A 22,701-nucleotide genomic window follows, 5' to 3' on the forward strand; every position below is an offset into this window, starting at 1 on the left:
TCGATATTTTGAAGATTCTAAACTTTTAATAACAATTCATTTTGGTTCCTATAAAATCAGAAAAAGGTCTAAAATGCACCGGCAATATTGCTGACGCGGCATTCCTAATCAGTAATTAAAATTATTCTCCTTAGATTCATTCGTCCGATCATGATTAATCAAAAATATTTTTTTATTATTTTTTTTTCAATAAAATTTGTCTCATTACTGGTAATGTGATAGAAGTGTGACACTATAGATTTTCTATAAAATCAGCAGGCAATTGCCTACATAAGCTTCATGAGTTTCTCACTCTCATAGTTATGTCTCAAAAATTACTGTACTTAAATTTATCATTCTAATTTTTTTTTTTAAATAAAGCCTCAAAGTAGGAGTATATAGAAAATAAAGAAATTGAGAAACTTCATAGGAATATATTTGAAATAGAGGATAAATTTAAAACTCAGTAATTTTTTAAAAAATATAGGCAATTATCTCTAAAAACTATGAAGATAATCTAATATTTATAGTGTAACGCCCCCAATAATCTCACATCGAATAAGATGATTCTAATCAGTTTATATGAGACCTATATACTAGTAATAATAATCGGGCTTAAATATTTTAGGTTGGTGGTTTGAACCTAATGAGTCATATAGCTGTGTTACCGGTGTTTTGAAAACTGCATGAATCAATGCTTCCGGATTTAAAGGCCTTTTACTTGTGTAATTCCTGTTTTCTCTTCTTTTCAGTACCATTTAAAAAAAAAAAAAAAAATCTTGTAACGATTCCATGAGCTTAATAAATAGCTTTTAAGCTTCATCAACCCCCCAATTTTTTTTTTAGTAAAAAAATCCATACTAAGATCAAATATATTTGAAGTAAGGGTTCAAAAAACCCGACCCGACTCGCCCAACCAGTATCGGATCCATTTCGTTACAACCGATCCGACCCGAGTCGCTTGTCATCTTCTCTATTTAAAAGGGAAAACCCTAACCCTAACTTCCCCGCAGCGGAGGACGAAAGCCAGGGTTTTAGCGAGGGAGCGGCGACACATCTAATCAAACCCCTAACCCATCTCGATCTATCCCTCATCCGACCATGAGCCGATCGGGGCAACCCCCGGATCTCAAGAAGTAAATCTCTAATCTCCTTCTATTTCTCTTCATCATTCGTTGTAAATAATCTTCTTCTCTTTTTTTCTTTTTCTTTTTTTTTTTCCTCTTTAGCATGTTTGATTTTGTATAGTAACCTTTTTTTATCCTTTTTTTGTTTAAATTTTGCGTTATTTTGGAACTGGATGATAGGTACATGGACAAGAAGTTGCAAAGTAAGTGATCTTCTCCAACACTCCCAATGCTCTTTTTTTTTTTTTTAAGTTCAAATTCATGATTACGTGCTTAGTACTTTTTAAAATTAAAGTCGAAAAATGACTTTTATTTTTGTTGCTATATTAGGGTTCTTTTGGATTGTAAAAAGTTATGAATATTGGTATGAATATAGTTTAGGTTTAAAGTTAATCAATAAAATGACGGGTTATTATTTTTTGTATTAAGAGGTGATGATGATAACTTGATGAGGTTCTTCATGATTTGGGAGGTTGTGATTGCTGTCGAAAAATCAAATGAGACATTTATTTTTGGCTTCATTTTAGTAGCTCTTAGCCTCTGAGAAATCAAATGAGACATTTTATTTTTGGCTTCATTTTAGTAGCTCTTAGCCTCTAATTTGAGTGCCCTAAATGAGGAATTTCTTTATGAAAGCTGTGGAGTTTTCTCCAAATGATGCTTTGTTGTCATAGTTACTCTGATGGGGCAATGAGCCAGTGACTTTTCATTTTTCTTCCAAGTGTTTTAGCTTTTCCGCGAACTCTAAAATTAATACACTTGGTATTTTTCTGAAAACCCATTTCCAGTGTCCTTTTTTTTTTTTAAGCGTTGTGTATAAGTTCTTCTCATCAAATCCACCTCTGACAATTGTTCCTGGATACAAAGCCTACTACAATCAAGGGTTTACATTTTTGCACTCTGTAAAGTTGCATTGTTGTCATGCTTTTCATATGGCAGTGTTATTGCTATTTGCTGTTATCAGTTTGGAACTTGGTAATGTATGCGCGCTAAGTGAGGAATAACTTATGAAAGCTATGGGGTTTTGTCTCCAAATGAAGCTTTTGTCATAGTTACTCTGATAGGCAATTCCTTTCTCTTCATCTCTGCAGTGTTAGCACCTTACCATCAATTTTCAGGGTTTCTTTCTATCTCTAGACTCAAACTAGGCAACGAGCCAAATGTAGACTTTCCCCATGCATTCACGCTGCATACTTCATCTCTGTTGTATCATCTGGAATTATATAAATATGCTGCTAATGCCCCTCTGCCATGAACTTTCAATTGTGTTTGATTTGTGCTTCAACTTGATTTCTACTGGAATAGTCAAACACTTAATTTCAATTGAAGTATTTTCACTAACGTGGCTACATTAACCAATGTTTTGCAGTCAAGCTGAATGCAAACCGTGTTGTTGTTGGGACTCTTCGTGGTTTTGACCAATTTATGAACTTGGTGATCGATAACACTGTGGAGGTCAACGGCAATGAGAAGAACGAAATTGGGATGGTGGTAGGTTTATTTACAAGTTGACATGCTTCTTACTTCCAAATTCCATGTGTAATTGATTGGTATACGAAAGCCTTAATTTCTCCGTTGAACCTTTTCAAAGATTTGTTATTCCATGCTTTCTTAGTATGATGTGCATTCACATAAACCAATGCTTTCTGGGAGGCAGATATAGGGCTTTACGGTCATGAGCTTTAGACCCTCGTTTTCTATGAGCAACAGCTGCTGTGTATTTTGTGAAAGACAAGTTTGTATCTTTTCTTGTGACGAGAAGGCGAAATGAGCTTCAGGATGTCCCAAGAGCTCAAATTTGAAGCTTTTGGTTTCTACTTTAGTAAAGAACCTGTGTGTGCTTCTTTCAGTAGTATGTTTGAGCAAAATTTGTTACTGCAGATACTTGAACTATGGCAGAGAGGCTCTAATCTGCTTAAAGCCAGCTTTAATTCTTTCTTTCTCTGAGTTGATACGATGTTCTTAACAATTTTTATTTTTATTTTTTACAGGTAATCAGGGGAAATAGTGTGGTCATGATTGAAGCTCTGGAGCCGGTTGCGCGAACGCAATAGCTTCGTTTTCGATTTGATGTTGTGTTCAGAACTCAACTAATGTACAATGAAAACATATGCTGGTGCTGTTATGTAACTTGATGAATCGGTCAATTTGCTCTGCTCTGTTATTTGCAGTTCCATAAATATCTTGAAACTTTCTTAGTTGCTAATATATACCATACACTCTAAGAAGTATAGTTCTTATTTAATGCGGCTATTCATTTGCTTGGTGGAAAAAGTGATGAAGCGAAACTATGAAGTAAGATTTTGCTGTAAATTCAATTTGAGACTTGTTAGGATTTGTATTTTGGATTGAGATTTAGATCAAATCTAACAAAAGTATATTGCAAATCCAACCTACGCGAAGGCCCTGTTTGGTTCACAGATTTTTTAGAATACGTAGAGCTACATTATTCGTTAAACTTAAAAAGAGGGATTTCTCACTTCGCTAAAAAAAAGATTTCTAAAAGACGAAGTTTGGGGCCTTCGTTTGGTGTCATTTAAATTTTTTTATTTTCTAAAAAAAATTTTTATGTTAAAAAGTATTTAAGAAAATGGCGGCTTATTTATAATCTTACATTGAAAATATTTATTTGGTAACAAAAAAAATAAAAAATTGATGTATTAGTTGGTTGTTTCTAATTATTTTTTAACAAACAATGTTATCTATAAGTTTTTTTTGTCGATATATTATATTATATATTTAGAATTAATGTTTAAAAAAGCAAAATGATAGCAATGTCAAACGCCGCCTAAATTTTAAATTTTTATATTTTGTAAAATTATAAGATACTGCGAAAATTATAGATTTGTATCACACAAAATGTGACAAGTGACAAGTCCAACAAATCCAGTATGCTAAATTTCAATTTTATAATTTAAAAAATATGGCCTTTTTGCATAAAAAATTCAGTTATTTTGGGCTTTTGCAAAACCGTGTCACCTTTTTCGTTTTTGCAGATTCGGTCCGCTTTTTCAGCAAACTGACCAAAATACCCTTATTACTTTTTCTCTTTCCTCTTTCTCTCTCCTCTTCGTTTCTGTCGTTCTTTTTTTTTTTTCTCGCCGAAAAAAAAAGATGGACCGTCGCCTCCCTCCTCACCATCCTTCTTCACCGTCGCCCCCCTCCTCACCCTCCTCTCCACCGTCCGCGACCCCCTCCTCCTCTCCTCCGCCGCCGCGGACCCCCAGCCCGATCCCGTCGCCGCGGTGGCAGCGGCCGCGGCGAACGGGGTCGGNGGGCTGGATGCGGAGAAGAAGACAACGGCGAAGAAGAAGAAGGGGAGGCCAAGCGGCAGGGCGCAGGAAGGGGAGGCGGAAGCGCAACCGGCGACGGGACCAGCGCCGCGCGTGTTCTTCTCCGTCGGCGCTGCCCCTCCTCCCACCGCCGCGCAGAAGCCGCCGACCAACGCCTCTGCTTCTCCCACGACGACGTCGAGACGCCGCGTCCGCCGCGGACCCCCAGCCCGATCCCGTCGCCGGAGCGGCAGCGGCCGCGGCGAACGGGGTCGGACTGTTTTTTATTTTAAACTGCACATCTTTAATAGATATTTATACTGTTTCTCCTCTTGTTGCAACAAGAGGAGAAACAGTGCAACAAGAGGAGAAACAGTATAAATATCTCTTAAATGGGTGCAGTTTAAAATAAATGGGTGCAGTTTTTTTTCTTGTTACACTATTTTTCCTCTTGTTACACTGCTTTTTATTTTAAACTACACATCTTTAACAGATATTTATACTGCTTCTCCTCTTGTTGCACTGTTTCTCCTCTTGTTGCACTGTTTCTCCTCTTTAAAGAGGAGAAACAGTGCAACAAGAGGAGAAACAGTGCAACAAGAGGAGAAGCAGTATAAATATCTCTTAAATGGGTGCAGTTTAAGATAAAAAATAGTGTAACAAGAGGAGAAATGATGCAACAAGAGGAGAAACGGTGCAACAAGAGGAGAAACAGTGCAACTTTCATTTAAAGAGTGTAATTTTTATCTTAGTGGGTGCAGTTTATATCTGAAAGAGTGCAATAAGAAGAGAAACAGTGTAAATATCTTTCAAAGAGTGTAATTTTTATTTAAAAAGTGTAATTTTTATTTTAAAGCTGCAGTTTACATCTTAAGTAGTGCAACTTGTAATTTTTTTGTAGTTAACGATACAATTTCATCTTCATCCTTTTTTTTATATAATTTTTTATCTTTATTTTTTTTCTGTTTTTTTTTTGTCACCCTCTCTGTCAATAGCCACGGTGTCGGTGACGACGCCGCTAAAGACCCCCCACTCCGAGGCTGCAGCGCCGCAGTGATCTCCACGGTGTCGGCGTCGGTGTCGGCGAAGATGCATCGTCGTCGGAGGCAGCAGAGAAGGAGGGAGAAGGAGAGACGGGAAGGGCAGGGAAGAGCGAGAGAGGCGCCGTCGTCGGAAACTGTGGAGGAGAGTCAGAGAAGAAAAGAAAAGAAAAATGCAAAAAAAAAAAAAGTCACAGCCCGGCCTTAGGGGGATCGGAGGCGAGGAAGGTGGGGGCGCCGGCGGCGACACCGCTCTGTCTTCGCCGCTCTCTGGGAAGAGAGAAAAAAAAAAACGAGAGAAAAAAGAGAAAAGAAAAAGGTATAAGGGCACCTCCGCTCCGTCTTCGCCGCTCTCTGGGAAGAAAAAGAAAAAAGAACGAGAGAAAAAAAGAGGAGAGAGAAAGAGGAAAGAGAAAAAAGTATAAGGGTATTTTGGTCAGTTTGCTGAAAAAACGGACTGAATCTGCAAAAGCCAAAAAGATGGCCCGATTTTACAAAAGCCCAAAATAAGTGAATTTTTTATGCAAATTGGCCAAAAAATATTAATAACTTATCTCGGAAAAAAAAATTCCTATAAAAACTTAAAACCACACGGGCTTATGATGTTGCGCAACACCACCGCAAAGCGCCTTATCTGAGTCTTACCCTAAAATGAAATACTGAATCTCCGCCGTCCATGCCTTCAAACCCAAGAACCACCTTTCTCTACCGTCCGATCATCGCGACCCCTGGCCTTTAAAATCCCATCCCTCGAGCTAGGGTTTTTCATCCACCCGCCGCTCTCGCTCTCTCCCTCTCTCTCGCGCGCACTCACGCTCTCTCTCTCAGCCCTTCTCCCTCTCTCGATCTCCATCTCCTCCTCGATTCCAACCATGCCGACCCAAATCAGTAAGAAGCGAAAGGTAAATCCTAATTTCCTTGTCCGATCCTCTTCTCGATCTCGAGATCCACTCTTTTTTTTCCTGATTTTTTTGAGCAATTTTTTGTATTAATCGCACACAGTTCGTCGCCGATGGCGTCTTCTTCGCGGAGCTCAACGAGGTGCTCACCAGAGAGCTTGCCGAGGACGGCTACTCCGGGGTCGAGGTTAGGGTTACCCCGATGCGCACGGAGATCATCATCAGGGCCACTCGCACCCAGAACGTTCTCGGTAAATCTAGGGTTCTTAGTACCTATATTGTTACTTTGAAGGCTGGGACTTAATCTAGGATTTGATGGTTGTTTGGGGTGTAGGTGAGAAGGGGAGGAGGATTCGGGAGTTGACATCGGTGGTTCAGAAGAGGTTCAATTTCCCAGAGAACGGCGTTGAGCTCTACGCTGAGAAGGTTAACAACAGGGGTCTCTGTGCGATCGCTCAGGCCGAGTCGCTTCGCTACAAGCTCCTTGGAGGCCTCGCTGTTCGGAGGTTTGTGTGTTTTCTCTCTACCCTCTACCCTCTTCAAATTTGCTGTTCTCTGTGCAATGTTTTTGGTTTATATTTGCATGATCTATGTTATTGAGTTTCATTTGATGAATTATTTGAATGTGATACGAATTTTAAAGTTATCTCTTGTCATCTTTACAGCAAGTTGGTTCCTTGTACCAATTTTGTGTCTGAGGATGACGACATTAATTACTTCCCTTCAATTTGTTTGTGGTCATTGGATCGTACCTGGTTTTCCATTGCTTAGTGTATTGAAGGGAAATTCGTGAGAAAAAAATGGTATAGTAACATGATGTTATGAGAATATATAGTTAAATTTTTAAAGTGTCAGTTTATGTCAGACACGATTCTTTTGATATCATCGTAGTGTAGAGGAGAAATAGGATTTTTTTGGGTTTGCAGTGCCACAAGTAGAATTGGATGATTATAAAAATTTCTTCGGCAAATGGCATTTGATGCATTTTCTTACCTCTATGCAATTATAGTTTGTTATTGCAATTGTAACTGGTTTGCATGTGGGTTATTACCACACCTTTGAATTTAATGGAGTAATTCCCATTTATTATTTTATCTATTATTTCAGTGACCCTATAATGATTCAGCAACTCCCTTTTTAATTTTCTAGTTTGAATTTTTCTTTTTGATTTTGACTGTTTAATGTCATCTATAAAGCAAATAGGCTTTTCAATACCAACTTTGTGTCGGAAGATGACTACAGTAACAGTGCCATGCATGTTTATGCGAATCTGTGCTAGCTAGCTTTCATGTAATAAACTGTCTGGCAACACCTTATCTATCTTTTTGGTTTTGAATTTCCTAAACTTCTTCTTTTTCCATTCGTTGTTTGTTGCTACTGCTTTTCTTATTGTTCTCTACTAACCATATGACCACTTAGATCTCTTTATTGGCCGTATGATACTTGTGCATCATATTGTGCATTTTATGGTGTTTATGAAAGAGTTCTATTTGTTTTCACATCTCTTATTCATTCACTGGTCAAGATTGCAATTTGGCTGGGTATGTGCTCTATGTATAAATTGATTGATCTATCGGGTGGAGGTGTTTCCTTCAAATTGCTGTATCCAATCTTAATTGCCCAATTTTGGTTTATTGCATTTGCGTTAATGACTTTTGGTACCTGGCTTAGCGATGATTTTTTATGCATGTTATTTTACATTTCCTTTTTGGTTTCAGGGCATGCTATGGTGTCTTGAGGTTTGTCATGGAGAGTGGTGCTAAGGGATGCGAGGTACGCCATGGCGATCAGTTGTCTGCTTGGTTCTTCTCTATCCTTGTTCATAACCTCTAATATATCATGTCTGATTGCAGGTGATAGTAAGTGGAAAGCTCAGGGCCCAGCGTGCCAAATCTATGAAGTTCAAGGATGGGTACATGATTTCTTCTGGTCAGCCTGTTAAAGAATACATCGACTCAGCTGTGAGGCATGTTCTTTTGAGACAGGTGAGATTCTATTTTACTATAACCTCCATATTCAGTCTTTATCTTTTCTGTCCATCTGCTGCTCAACACTCGAGTGTCATCAACTACCTGGCCACCTTGCTTTTGGGCTGTAGAATCTGTTTGTTCCCATCTGGATACCCTTGTCTCGTATCAGACCAAACTGAGACTTCCAAACTACCTGCTCTAGTCAATTGTCGGTAAGCTAGGGCTCACATATAGCCATTAGAGGCAGTGACATTTTTTAGTGTTTATTCAAGTTCTATTGAGGGAATTGATTATAAATATGTAGTTGGTAATTGGAACTCTTTAGTATGCTTGATGTACAATAATCTACACGGCACTATGTCTCCGCGGTATTGATATTTGGTTATTAATCACTCGATCCTGTTTTCCTGTGATCTTGTGCAAGTTCGTCCTCATGCAGCTCTAGGATTATGGGAACTTAATTTTATAGTGGCATTTCTGTAGTATAACTTGGTAGTTCTAATTTTCTTTTTGTTTTTTTATTTGTACACTTATTCATTTAACTTGAGATCAGGAGTTAACTCTCTCTCTCTCTCTCTCTCTCTCTCTCTCTCTACAGGGTGTTCTTGGGATAAAGGTGAAGATCATGCTGGATTGGGATCCAAAGGGCAAGCAGGGCCCGAAAACACCTTTACCTGATCTGGTCACTATTCACGCTCCGAAGGATGAGGAAGAATACCTGAGGCCACCTGCCCCTGTCGTTGTGAGCGCAGAGATCCCAGTGGTCTAAAAGAAACTCCTCTGCGCCTAAAACATTATCATCCTTCTAGTTGGTTTTTGAGAGATTTTGTTTTTGCATCGTTCCCTAATGTTTTGAAGAATAGTGAACTTTGTTTTGTTAAACAGCAACATTTTAAGCTATTTCGTATTTTAAATGATGTGTTCCGTTAATATGAATTAATGGACTGTTGTAGGTTCTTTTTCTTGGTTACTCTTGCTCGTACCCTTCTTTGACTGGTTGGTAAGATTTAATTCATGTTAATGGTGGTGGTTTCTTTCTGCTGTTTTCCTCAGTAAACCAACGTGGTGGTTTTTAGGTTTTTTTTTTTAATTTTTCTCCTGCTTAAAACCTTTCGGTAATACTGTTATATGTAAATACTCTGCGATTAGAGATTTATTTATTTATTTTGCTAGTTTTGCTTCTTTCTCGTTTATCTCCATGACGCTGCTCGTTCTGTGGCTGTGTTCCGCCAAGGGTTTGTTGTTTTACCGAACTCAGGTTGGGACTTGGGAGTAGATTTTTGGATGAATTACAAGTTAAATTAAATTTTATTTTTTTGTTGTTTTTTATTTGTATAGTTGTGGTTTGGTAGGAAGCAAATGACGTGGAAATTAAAGAGATATGAGACGATTTGATATTTTTCTTCTTATTATTATTTTTATAATTTGCTTCAGGCAGAGGTGGTTAAGAGTTATTAAATATAAAGTTTCCAAGTTTCGATCCAAGATGAAGTTAAATATTTGCAGTCAACCGAGCGAAATTTGCCGTTTGCGAACAAAATGTATAAATCCGTGTTTGTGTTTTCGTCAGTCATCACTGCCAACGTCAAACACTGGGCTACTGGGCTTTGCTCTACTGCTCTTATTCCGGCCCACTACTTGTCTATGCGTCGGAATCTTTATGCGGCCTATCCCGTCCCTATAAAATTGAGTGGTCGCTCACAAAATATGTTAGGCTTCCAACAATTTATGCTGTCCCTAAAAGCCCAATTTCGGCTAATGCGCTGGTTCTTTCTTCTTTTACGATTGCGTTGAATCAATTGTTTCTTCTTTTTTTTTTTTTCTTAATCTGTTTCTCTTTTACTCAAAAATTCGAAGTCTCGGAGCAATTAATTGATTCAGCAGGACGCTGGAAAGCAAGTATATGAGATTTAGTGAATTCAAATTTTATTTGGATGAGCAGCTGGTAATTTGTTGAGATAAGTAAGAGGGGGTTTGGTTAATTTTTCAGCTAAAAACACGGAAAAGAAAAAAGTAAGTTTTCTTTATAAAATAAGAAAAAAAATTTGAAAATCTTTTTTTTTTTTTTTGAAAATCGAACAGCGGAAAAAGAAAATTTTAACTAAAAAACTATTTCCTAGTATATTTCCCCTAACGGGCTCTGTTTATTATTTGGCTGCTTATTTCGTTTACCCCTGTAGAGATAGAAGTATTGGGTTTAATGCACTCCTAATAAAGAAGTATTGAGGAAGAAGAGCAGTACATGTACGTTGCCTTTACATTTTGGTACTGGCAAAATGTAGGGCCAAATTTATACGTTTTTAAGTTTATATTAGAGAGCATTTGCTTTTTTGAGCTTTTCATTGATTTGGAAAGAATTTCCTGGGCTCTTTGGCTATAAATAACGTTATGTCACCTGCTGGGAATGAATTTCCAGTGTGAAATTTGTATCTAATTGTACATCGAACTTGCATCTGCTTTTTAGCAAAAAAAATGTGGTTTAAATTTAATGCTGGCACTTAGTAATGTAGAATAATATATTCCATGGCAGAAATTTTCCGTAACGTCTATTATAAGATAGTGCAGAAATAAGATTTTCAGCTACAAATGTAAAAATGGAACGAAAAGCTACTAGCGTGTTTTCTAATCATGCTACTTAAATTGTACTCTATCGGACTAAGCTATACCACGGATAAGTGAAAGATGGTTGGTATAATATGGGTAATCATGGAAAATGATAAGAGGTCCTTCTAAATATTGTTATTTTATGTTGATCTGTTAATAAATTTATATAATAATATATGTAAAGTGCTTGCATGAGCCAATTAAAATTCTTCACGTTGTGAGGTACAACAACATTGGGCCTACTTCCTTATCTCTTTGAACTCCGCACAAACTCTAACTATGCAGCTGAGTTATGTGGTGCAGACTATGACTTTTTCAGTGATGGTTACTTGCGATCGTAATTTTACAGTATAAAAAGAAAAAAAAAATTAAAAGCATTTCAAAATTTTTGAACTTTAGTTTCTAAGTTTTAACTATTAAAATCGATTGTTCCTAACATAAGTGGTAAAAAACTTGATGATTGATATTTTTTAAAAAAATAAACAAAACGAATAATGTACTTCTTTTTTTACTGTAGCTCACACGAGCAGTAATTTTGCAAATCATAATTTGCACTGGCGGGCAGTACTCTATGCTTTTCTCGTTGGCAAGCCGAGTCGCACTAAACCAACGAAGTGAGACCAAACAGATTCTTAGTACGCCCGTAACGTATGTATCCTTATTGTGGCCACACACACAACACAAACAAAGGCGGGGCCTTTTATGAAAGATTTAATCAATCCAGGTGGGAATTAAATGACTCTTTTGTGGCAGCTGGTGATGATGCACGAGGCGAGCATGATCATGCATGCAATCGTTTGTCATCACCCAAACCTTTTGAGGATGCTCTTGCACATGACTCCACATGAGTATAGTCTACTAAAAACAGTTACATGTACGTTTTTTATTAAATAGTACGCCACAGGTCCTTAATTAAAATGATGTTCGGTTTATGTATTAACATACATGATATAAAATTTTTATATTAATCTATGCACAAACTTTAAAATATTATATTAATTTGTTAACATGTCCGCAATGCATAGAAATTGATCGACATATCGATCAATCACTAACTAATTAAACTTGATCCGATTTAGTTAAAAATTTGTTCAACCCAAAAGTTCAAGCGAAGTAGATTTGTGTTCGATATTCCTTCTTATGTTTGATGTAGAGACCCGTTGTTCGGCTCAAGGCGTGAACTTATTCGAGCGAAAATAAAAAGTTTGGTGCAATTCAAACTTAACAACCTTGTATCAATATATTAGATAGATATTTTAGCAAGTAACAATACACTGAATATATCATTTAATTTTATAAGTTTAAAAACATGACATATCTAATAAAATTTGTTCAACTTGCAAATTTTACCTACATATATATATATATATATNATATGTTAGGCTTCCAAAAATTCACGCTGTCCCTAAAAGCCCAATTTCGGCTAATGCGCTGGTTCTTTCTTCTTTTACGATTGCGTTGAATCAATTGTTTTTTTTTTTTTTTTTTTTCTTAATCTGTTTCTCTTTTACTTTTTCTTAATCTGTTTCTCTATTAGTCAAAAATTCGAAATCTCGGAGCAATTAATTGGTTCAGCAGGACGCTGGAAAGCAAGTAAATGAGATTTAATGAATTCAAATTTTATTTGGATGAGAAGCTGGTAATTTGTTGAGATAAGTAAGAGGGGTTTTGGTTAATTTTTCAGCCGAAAACACAGGAAAGGAAAAAAGTAAGTTTTCTTTATAAAATAAGAAAAAAAATTTGAAAATCTTTTTTTTTTTTTTTTGAAAATCGAACAGCGGAAAAAGAAATTTTTAACTAAAAAACTATTTCCTAGGATATTTCCCCTAACGGGCTCTGTTTATTATTTGGCTGCTTATTTCGTTTACCCCTGTAGAGAAAGAAGTATTGGGTTTAATGCATTCCTAATAAAGAAGTATTGAGGAAGAAGAGCAGTAAATGTACGTTGCCTTTACATTTTGGTACTGGCACAATGTAGGGCCAAATTTATACGTTTTTAAGTATATATTAGAGAGCATTTGCTTTTTTGAGCTTTTCATTGATTTGGAAAGAATATCCTGGGCTCTTTGGCTATAAATAACGTTATGTCACCTGCTGGGAATGAATTTCGAAATTGTATCTAATTGTACATCGAACTTGCATCTGCTTTTTAGCAAAAAAAATGTGGTTTAAATTTAATGCCGGCACTTAGTAATGTAGAAAAATATATTCCGTGGCAGAAATTTTCCGTAACGTCTATTATAAGATAGTGCAGAAATAAGATTTTCAGCTACAAATGTAAAAATGGAACGAAAAGCTACTAGCGTGTTTTCTAATCATGCTACTTAAATTGTACTCTATCGGACTAAGCTATACCACGGATAAGTGAAAGACGGTTGGTATAATATGGGTAATCATGGAAAATGATAAGAGGTCCTTCTAAATATTGTTATTTTATGTTGATCCGTTAATAAATTTATATAATAATATATGTAAAGTGATTGCATGAGCCAATTAAAATTCTTCACGTTGTGAGGTACAACAACATTGGGCCTACTTCCTTATCTCTTTGAACTCCGCACAAACTCTTAACTATGCAGCTGAGCTATGTGGTGCAGACTATGACTTTTTCAGTGATGGTTAGTTGCGATCGTAATTTTACAGTATAAAAAGAAAAAAAAAATTAAAAGCATTTCAAAACTTTTGAACTTTTTCAAAATACAAAATATAAGTTTTTAAGTTTTAACTATTAAAATCGATTATTCCTAGCATAAGTGGTAGAGAGCTATGTAATTGATATTTTTTTAAAAAAATAAACGAAACGAGTAGCATACTTCTTTTTTTTTTTACTGTAGCTCACACAAGCAGTAATTTTGCAAATCATAATTTGCACTGGCGGGCAGTACTTTATGCTTTTCTCGTTGGCAAGCTGAGTCGCACTAAACCAACGAAGTGAGACCAAACAGATTCTTAGTACGCCCGTAACGTATGTATCCTTATTGTGGCCACACACACAACACAAACAAAGGCGGGGCCTTTTATGAAAGATTTAATCGATCCAGGTGGGAATTAAATGACTCTTTTGTGGCGGCTGGTGATGATGCACGAGGCGAGCATGATCATGCATGCAATCGTTTGTCATCACCCAAACCTTTTGAGGATGCTCTCGCACATGACTCCACATGAGTATAGTCTACTAAAAAGAGTTACATGTACGTTTTTCATTAAATAGTACGCCACAGGTCCTTAATTAAAATGATGTTCGGTTTATGTATTAACATACATGATATAAAATTTTTATATTAATCTATGCACAAAGTTTAAAATATTATATTAATTTGTTAACATGTCTGCAATACATAGAAATTGGTCGACATATCGATCAATCACTAACTAAACTTGATCCGATTTAGTTAAAAATTTGTTCAACCCAAAAGTTCAAGCAAGTAGATTTGTGTTCGATATTCCTTCTTATGTTTGATGTAGAGACCCGTTGTTCGGCTCATGGCGCGAACTTATTCGAGCGAAAATAAAAAGTTTGGTGCAATTCAAACTTAACAACCTTGTATCAATATATTAGATAGATATTTTAGCAAGTAACAATACACTGAATATATCATTTAATTTTATAAGTTTAAAAACATGACATATCTAATAAAATTTGTTCAACTTGCAAATTTTACATATATATATATATATATGGTCCGGCTATTATACTATTATGAGTACAATCGCCCTCATACTCATAAGTTGTTTTCGATGATAGAGCTTCTAAATCGACGATCCATGCCGTTAAACGTTATTTACAATTTTTAAAATTTCTAGAAATCAAATTTTATAATTTTTTGACATCATTTACCTTATGATCAAGAGGTTACAAATTTGACAATTTTTAACGGCCGGTATGGAATACTTGCTAGTTTAACGGTATAAAAGAATCGAAATTTGTTGAATTTTTGATAGAAAATTAAATTCACTACATAGATAAAGATCAATAACTCCGATCTTGAATTGAAGGATCCGATCATTTTTTTTTAGGACGTCGTTCGATTTTGACCATTCATTTTATGCTTACTTGATGGACTATATTATGATTTCGAAAATTTACGAAATTTATTTTCTAAAANTCTCTCTATATATATATATATATATATATATAGTCCGGTTACTATACTTTTATGAGTATTGGCTCCCTTATACTCATAAGTTTTCGGCCTTTAGATTTATTCCATGATTATTTCCACTCGTTAGATCATACTATTCAACCAACTACCCACTCAACCTTAGGGGACCACTATCATTTTAAATGGAGACCACCATCATTTTAACAATACATCCCATTAATCAACGGTTAAAAATTTATGAATATAAGGGGTTCTATACTCATAAGAGTACAGTAACTCCAGCCTCTATATATATATATATATATATATATATATAAGTGGATCCTTTATTATCTTATTTATTGTATCATTGAGCAGCGTCGGGATCCGGGTCCAAAGATGCAACCTTAAAGCCTACCACCCAACAACTCCCGATCAATGTGAAACAAAGCAAGACCAAAGAAGATTGAGAAAGATCTCTCAACTCAACTTAAAGCTGCATGCAGCACCCAATTAAATGATGGTCGCATTAAAGCAACCTGAGAGAGAGAGAGAGAGAGAGAGAGAGAGAGAGAGAGAGAGAGAGACAAAGCGATTGTCACGGGGTTTCACACGCCCCCCCTGAAATGAATTTATATAAGCCCACTTGTGAATTAATAAAATCTTAGTAATAATAATAATAATAATAATAATAATAATAATAATAATAAAGCAGGGGAGAGAGAGAGAGAGAGAGAGAGAGAACACGGATAGAGACAGAGACTGAGGAGGAGCGACAATAAAGCGAGGCAAAGTGGGGGGAGTGCACGTGGGTCTCGTTCACGCGTGGGAGGCAGTGTCAGGTGCAAGGAAATGTGCATGGATATGGCCTATATAGCTATGGGCTTCAATTTTTTGATTTTTTTCCCCCCTTTTTTTTATTTGTGCCACGCAAGTTAATACTTCCTTATTTTATTAGAATCTATTTGGCTCCACCTATGTATTCAAAACTCTTATTATTGCAATCTGCAACACTTGTTAGACTTCTTTTTTTTTTTCAATCTATTTTGGATCATATTTACATTATTTATACCCCTAACCTAGAATCCGTAGTAGCACCATTATCATGCATCTGCATGTTGTACGTCTACTCCCATCTTATAGAAGGACGGTACTATTAACAAAGCAAATTATATCAATAACCCAATCGGATCTTCATCCGCAAATCCGACCCGCTAGTACTATAGCTAGCACTCACATCAAAAGACGAGTACAAAGAGCAAAAGCAGAAACCAAACTCCTCGGGATCGCCCTCTCTCTCTCTCTCTCTCTCTCTCTCTCTCTCTCTCTCTGTTGCAGCGTTGCTCTCTACATCTAATATATATTGCTTCTCTATCACACTCTTCTTTCTCTTCTTTTTTTTTCTTTTTCTTTTTTTTTCCTTTCTCTCTTTCTCGGCTCCCAAAACCGTGTGTGCTTTAGACTGTGTGGTAAAAAAAGAATTGGAATCGGAAGCAAAGCAAAGCAAAAGAAAGATACGTCCTTTTCTGATGATCAATGTTGATTCTGATCTAAACCTCTCTCTCTCTGTCTGCGTCTCTCTCACATGCATCGACCGATTGAAAACGGGTTAATGGGGCCGAATAGGGTTGTGGACACGTCCAAAGAACATGGGTTTAGTGAGTAGTAAGTACACGTGTCGGTGAAGTACACTCTGGTAATAGTGTGTGTCTACGTGTTGGATTGGAACGGGAGGCGTTCCAGGGTGATTTTGTCGTCACGTGCGGGGAAGCAAAGATGGGGCCTGAGCATTGCCCGTTGAGTTCCTCTTTCTGTGATGAAAGATAAATATATGTTTTTGGAGGCCAAAAATGGAAATTAATTTAAAATTTCTGAATCTCTGATTCTACTACAGAGAGACACTGTTAGGGAAATTTTCATAAATTTCTTCTTCTAATAAGATTAGTTAAAATAGTACTTCATTGAACAAACTATAATTTTCAGCAAAGCCTAACAAGCTCTTACAATACTCTTAAACTTCTAGCAAAATTCTGAAAAAAAAAAAATCACCATAATGACTAATTTTCTTTTTTTTTTTTTTTTTTTTGAGAGATAGGTAGCACGCTACCCACTTCGTTTATTTCACTTAGAAATAAACTTAGCTGAAAATGTGAATCAACTAGGATTCGAACTTAAGTCTCGAATACCAACCACCAACCCTTTTACCATTTGCTCTAGGAACGGACGGTTAGAATGACTAATTTTCAAGGTTTAGAAATGAAAGGGAGTGAAGGAGAGGGCCGGAGAGTAGTAGGACTAATTAGAAAGAGGAGAATGATTTGGAGGGCGAATATTTCGGCCAAAGAATCGAAAGAAAATTGAATCGAAAAATGCCGAAAAGTGGAACAAAACATAAACAGATTTTCTAACTAAGCGGAATTGCCTGTCGAAAACTGTTCCCTACAATGTTTTCTCATCTCTACGGTGCCAAGATCACGCAACAACATCCCTTTCGATTCTTCTACCGATCTCACGACTCTAACTCAAAAAAAATGTTTCCTAGGCTTTATTAGAAACTTCTTAGGATCCAATTTTAAAATACCCAAGTAGACAAGGACCACTCTTTTTAACTGATTTAAAGATATATTGCGCGCCTAAATAGGAGCTACGAGGAAGTGTGGGTACTGCACCCACTTCTCAACCGTTCTCTGACTTATGCGAGGCCTGGAACCCTTTTTGCCTCCCTATGTCTCCCTTAAACTAGCCACCCTAGGGCAAAAGCTTCGCACTAATTCAAGAACCTAGCTAGCTAGAAGCACGATGCATGCTATATGCATGCAACCAAATGAATATACCCGTTTGTAATGCATTTGATATTTTACATCGCGAGAAACTTCGGCTAGGAGGTGGGAAAAGAATCAATCTTGGTTAGTTTAATTTAAATCATCCACTCTATTTTGTTTTCTCAGTGCATCGATCACTCCACCTGCAGACATATCTGACCTAACCTTAGGGGGCTACTTAGTAGGAATCATCCTCCTTTAATTTTTAGAGCTAATTTTATGGTCTATCTAATCTACATCTAAGCATTGAGGTCATTTTTTAAAGTAAAGTTATCTGTACATATGTAATATGGATAAAAATTTTATGCTTAGGCTCTCAATAGTCTACAACAGTTTGCTTACTGATTTTTTTAACTACAAATAATTTAAAAAATATTTAACTTTTGAATAATAAGATATAAGATGTGCATTTTTATAATATCGTGCACAGTTAGCATTTATATATATTATTTAAAATGTAGGGCTCTTACATTGTTTTTGATAAGATGGCAGAAATTAGTTACTAATATATACATATTTATGCATCCATCATATTCTTCGTGGAAAATCCTCTTCCCAGAAAATATGCATCATAAATTACCTAAATGGAAATTTTCTCCCGTGCCTCTCTCCTTCAAGTACGTTTGCTTTATTTCCTAATTTAATGATGAAAAATGTATGTGCGTAAATAGTAACTAGCATGTCCTTTTATCGGTGGACGTCGTACGCCCTTGAGTCACGAGCACTCTCCGCTCATATCAACCCGTTTCTTTCTCTTCATACGAGACTCGTACATCGTTTTGGCCATAAATATAAGTGAATTTATTTATTCTTCTTAATTTTCAGTATTTCATATTAATCTATTTATATTTTTTATTAATTTTAATATTTATAAACATATTTTTCTTAAGTTACTCTTCTTAGTTCCACATTATTCTTCTACTACTCCTTTCTTCATTATTATCGGGCCAATTGACTCGTTCAGTTAGGTCGCAAATTTGTCTACTAAAAATATTACGTGGTAACTAATGTTAAAATAGAAATAAATTCTATATAAGTAAAGAAAAATATAAAAATGGTTCAACCGTGACTCCGTGAATTCGACTCGCATTTGAACCACGGACTTATTAATCCCTCTTGTCCGATTTTATAGCTGGTTATATTGTTTAAGTATTGTTAATAACCTATAAAATCAATAATAATATTTTAAAAGCCCTTAAGGAAATAAAAAAAAAAAACAAAAACTTACAGATAATATGGATTGGTTTAGATTTAGAAAAGAGCAATAAAGCAAGTAAGAAAGCGATTAAGAGTTAAAGCGGGGGGAAAAGGATACGTACCCGTGTTTGTGAGTTGCGGTGGAAAGCGGAGGCTATAAAATATAGCTCGGCCGCGCGCGACATCATAGGACTCATCATAGGAGTCTCCTCCTCTTTTTTTCTCCTCATGCCACAGTCTTCCAACTCCGCCTCTCGACAAATCCCCGTCAGCCGCACGCCCGAGGGGGCAGGAATCGATCGGGCGAGAAGAATAGCATCTGCTGCTCCTCCCCATTCCCCCTTCCCCCTTCCCCTCGGCCCTTCCCCTTCCCCTTCCCTCCTGGGCCCCACACACACACACACACCCCACACCTTATGTAGTAATAATAATAATATAATAATAATAATAATAATAATAAAGGAGAAGGAGGAAGAGGAGGGAAAAGCAGCAGCGCAAGGGGGGAGTGCCACGTCAGCGACGTTTCCTGCATTTGTAAAAGCGCCCCAAAAGAAAAAGAGAGCAAAATCCCCGAGCCTATTTCAAACCACTTCGTTCCTCTCTTTCGCTTCCTCTGTTGCAAAGAGAAAACGAAAAGGAAAACGTTAATGGTGAGATATTGAGAACGAGAGAGAGAGAGAGAGAGAGAGAGAGAGAGAGAGAGAGAGAGAGAATTGTTACTTGAGTGTTTCCTGAGCTCGTTTTAAAAGAAAAAAAAATAGGGGTGGAAAATGGAGGGGTGGGGGAAGCCGCAGTTGCAACGGCGTAACGGGCACCGTTACGGTAACGGTAACGGTAACGGTAGCGGTAGCGGCTACGGTTGCGACAACCCTTCGTTCTCGTCGACGCTACTCGACGCGATCTACCGCTCCATCGACGAGAGCGATGGAAGAGGGGAGAAGCATCGCGGCGGCGGCGGCGGCGGCGGCGCAGCAACGCACCGGCCGGTTCCCGTCGCCGCTCAGAAGAAGAGCGGGAGCTACGGGAGCGGCGCGGAGGCGAGCGACGGGGCGGGGACGCGGCTCAAGCCGGGGCCCTCGACGTCGAGCTCCTCCGAGTGCTCCAGCTACGGCGGGTTCTCGTCCTCCGAGGCCGAGTCGGGGCCCGGCTCGGCCCGGCTCAGGCCGATCCGGACTGGGGTCCGGCCCGAACAGGCCCCGGCGCCGCCAATCCGGTCCCCGCGCCGCTCGGCCAAGCCCCCGGCGTCGCCCGGGGCGAGGATCGCGAGCTTCGTCGCCTCCCTCTTCGCCGCCGCGGCGCGGAGCCCGCGTAGGCCGAAGGCGGCAGCGGCGGCGGCGGCGCCGCCTCCGCCGCAGCCGCGGTCGTGCCTCAGCAGGACGCCGTCGACGAGGGATCGCCCTCGTCCCCGCGCCCCGCCGCCGCGTGGGGAGGAGGGAGCGGGGAAGAGATCGGTGAGGTTCCACGCGGCGAGCGCGGCCGCGGGCGAGGATCGGCGTACCTGTGGACATCGCCGGGTGCACGACGGGGATCGTGCGGCGGCGGAGGCGAGGAGGGTGGAGGGGCTCCTCCGAGGGTTTGAGGAGGAGGAAGAGGATCGAAGGGTTGCGGAGGAGGGGGACTTCATGGATTGGAGCTTCTTGGAGGCCTTGTCGAAGGGGGAGCGACGCGAGCTCGGATCTCTTCGAGTTGGAAACCCTAACCGCCATTGGAGGAGGAGGAGGAGGAGGAGGGTTTGGGGACGAGCTCCCTGTGTACGAGACCACGACCACGAGGCGCGGTACGAATCGCGCCTTCGCCCGCCACGGTCTCATTTTATAATAATTTAATAATTTTTTTTTTAAAAAAAGAGAAAATTGGAGGATTTGGGTTAAAACTGGCGAAATCAAATGGAAAAATTGGGAAGGTTAAAAAAAAAAAAAAGTTTAGTAGTTTTGATGGGTGACTTAATACTTGTTAATCTCTCTTTTATTTGTAAATTACTGGTTTGGCTTGGTTTGGTTTAAGTTCGTAATAAAAAGTGGATGGTAACTTTAGTTTTAGTTTAATTTGTATTTTAGCTGCATTGTTTAATTTTTGTATGGAATCACAATTTGTTTTTTTAAATTTTGAGTTAATACAGTAATGGTGTCAAATATATTAATAACCAACTTAAAACAAAGTATTAATGCAAATCACAAAATAAAGTGATAATGACAAGCGTGGTCTTAATTATTTTTCACTATTTTTTTTTTTCTAAAGAGAAAATTTGTCTTCTAAACTTGAAAAAGAAGCAATTCTACAATCAGCTTCCAAATACCATACCTTAGAGGTTGTTTGGTTTGGTTTAAGTAAAGAAATGAAACTCAAATTTTATTACTTTCGATATTTATCTTGTTGTAAGTTAAAAAAATAATATAATTCAAGTTATATTAGATCTCTATTTTATTTACTTTTGACTTTTTTTTTTTTTAAGTATCAAATTCAAGTTCTACTAAGCTTAACTTTTTTAAAAAAATTTATTAAATATTAAAAGCTAACTCTACTTCTTTTAAAATAGGTTAGAGTTGCTCTTTTTTTTTACAATGGGTTAACATTATTTCCAAATAATAATAACAATTTTAATTATTTATTAGGTTGTATTTTATAGGATAAGTTTATTATTATATTCGGAAAGTAATGAGATCCACTTATTTATATTAAAATAAATAATAAAACTTAAAAAACTAATTTTCTCAGCATAAATTATATCAAAATAAAATAAAAAAATAATTGAATTCAACTTTCAAACTCCAACCAAAAAAAATTCACACTTTAGAAAAACTTAAATACCACTGTAATTGAGTTACGTTCGATCTAAAGATTTGTTAGTCTAGACGGCCCCCTAACATGAGGTAGATGGACCCTGTATTATATAAGAATTATTCTTTCAAAACTTATTACTATGTCTATATATTAAAAAGCAATTTAACTTTACGCAGCAATGTTTTGTGCGTTGTATACTTGTATAGTTTTGTAATTTACAGATCTGATGCATGCATTGTACTCTCTTTGTAAGAGTGAGTAGCGTAAGCTATTTCTAATTTTAATTAGTGATTAGGAGAATCACTACTGCATGAGTTGTGGGGGCAAAATTGATTTATTGTGATTGCTAATGAATGTATTATATCAATTCGACTTAGTTGTAACTTCTACTACAGAATTTTCCATTGACAAAATGATGATTCATCCAATCTAGTTTGCTGTGGACCAGAATCTAACAAAAATGTGGATATGGTAGTAGTTCGTCCTCTGTTAATTTAACTTGTATATTTTAATACCCACAGTGCAATTACTTAATGCTAGCTTTTTTAGAATCTTATCTTAACTGTGGATCGTTTGTGGCCAAACACTACATTAACCAATCTTCGTAAAATTTTAATTTCAGTAGTACTTCACCGCGATACAAGAGCCGATGAAATAGTACAACCATTTCTCTCCACTCTCCGTATGCATTGGTTTTTTACTATCTTATATTTTAATAGTGTTACCGTTCAGTAGATTTGAACATAAGTTGCGCAGATCATTAATGTGTAACTAGATGGACCACAACTACAGGAAATTAGTAGATTATGTTCTCTGCACATCTTAATATCTACTCTTTACCTGTTTTATTTACTTAAAAGGGCTTCTTCACAAGTTTCTTAGGAGCTGTAGGAAAAGGAAAAATTAATGGTCCCTTCACATGGAAAGG

At 37.4% G+C, this 22,701-nt stretch overlaps 3 protein-coding genes across 3 annotated transcripts; all 3 read left to right on the forward strand.

The window, feature by feature from the left end:
- On the forward strand, positions 964 to 3,351 carry LOC109706581 (probable small nuclear ribonucleoprotein G). Its single transcript, XM_020227517.1, has 4 exons — positions 964 to 1,115; positions 1,287 to 1,309; positions 2,476 to 2,597; positions 3,098 to 3,351. The coding sequence occupies exons 1-4, from the start codon at positions 1,081 to 1,083 to the stop codon at positions 3,158 to 3,160; spliced, it is 243 nt and encodes an 80-aa protein (XP_020083106.1). The 5' UTR covers positions 964 to 1,080; the 3' UTR covers positions 3,161 to 3,351.
- Positions 6,162 to 9,308, forward strand: LOC109718100 (40S ribosomal protein S3-1). The gene is made up of 6 exons (XM_020244124.1): positions 6,162 to 6,320; positions 6,421 to 6,568; positions 6,652 to 6,823; positions 8,036 to 8,090; positions 8,171 to 8,302; positions 8,886 to 9,308. The coding sequence occupies exons 1-6, from the start codon at positions 6,291 to 6,293 to the stop codon at positions 9,054 to 9,056; spliced, it is 708 nt and encodes a 235-aa protein (XP_020099713.1). The 5' UTR covers positions 6,162 to 6,290; the 3' UTR covers positions 9,057 to 9,308.
- LOC109710972 (protein BIG GRAIN 1-like) lies at positions 19,000 to 20,826 on the forward strand. Its single transcript, XM_020233810.1, has 2 exons — positions 19,000 to 20,593; positions 20,649 to 20,826. Exons 1-2 carry the CDS (start codon positions 19,763 to 19,765, stop codon positions 20,808 to 20,810), a joined length of 993 nt encoding a protein of 330 aa, XP_020089399.1. The 5' UTR covers positions 19,000 to 19,762; the 3' UTR covers positions 20,811 to 20,826.

The sequence above is a fragment of the Ananas comosus genome, linkage group 1 (genome assembly GCF_001540865.1).
Source record: "Ananas comosus cultivar F153 linkage group 1, ASM154086v1, whole genome shotgun sequence".
Classification (NCBI taxonomy): domain Eukaryota; kingdom Viridiplantae; phylum Streptophyta; class Magnoliopsida; order Poales; family Bromeliaceae; genus Ananas; species Ananas comosus.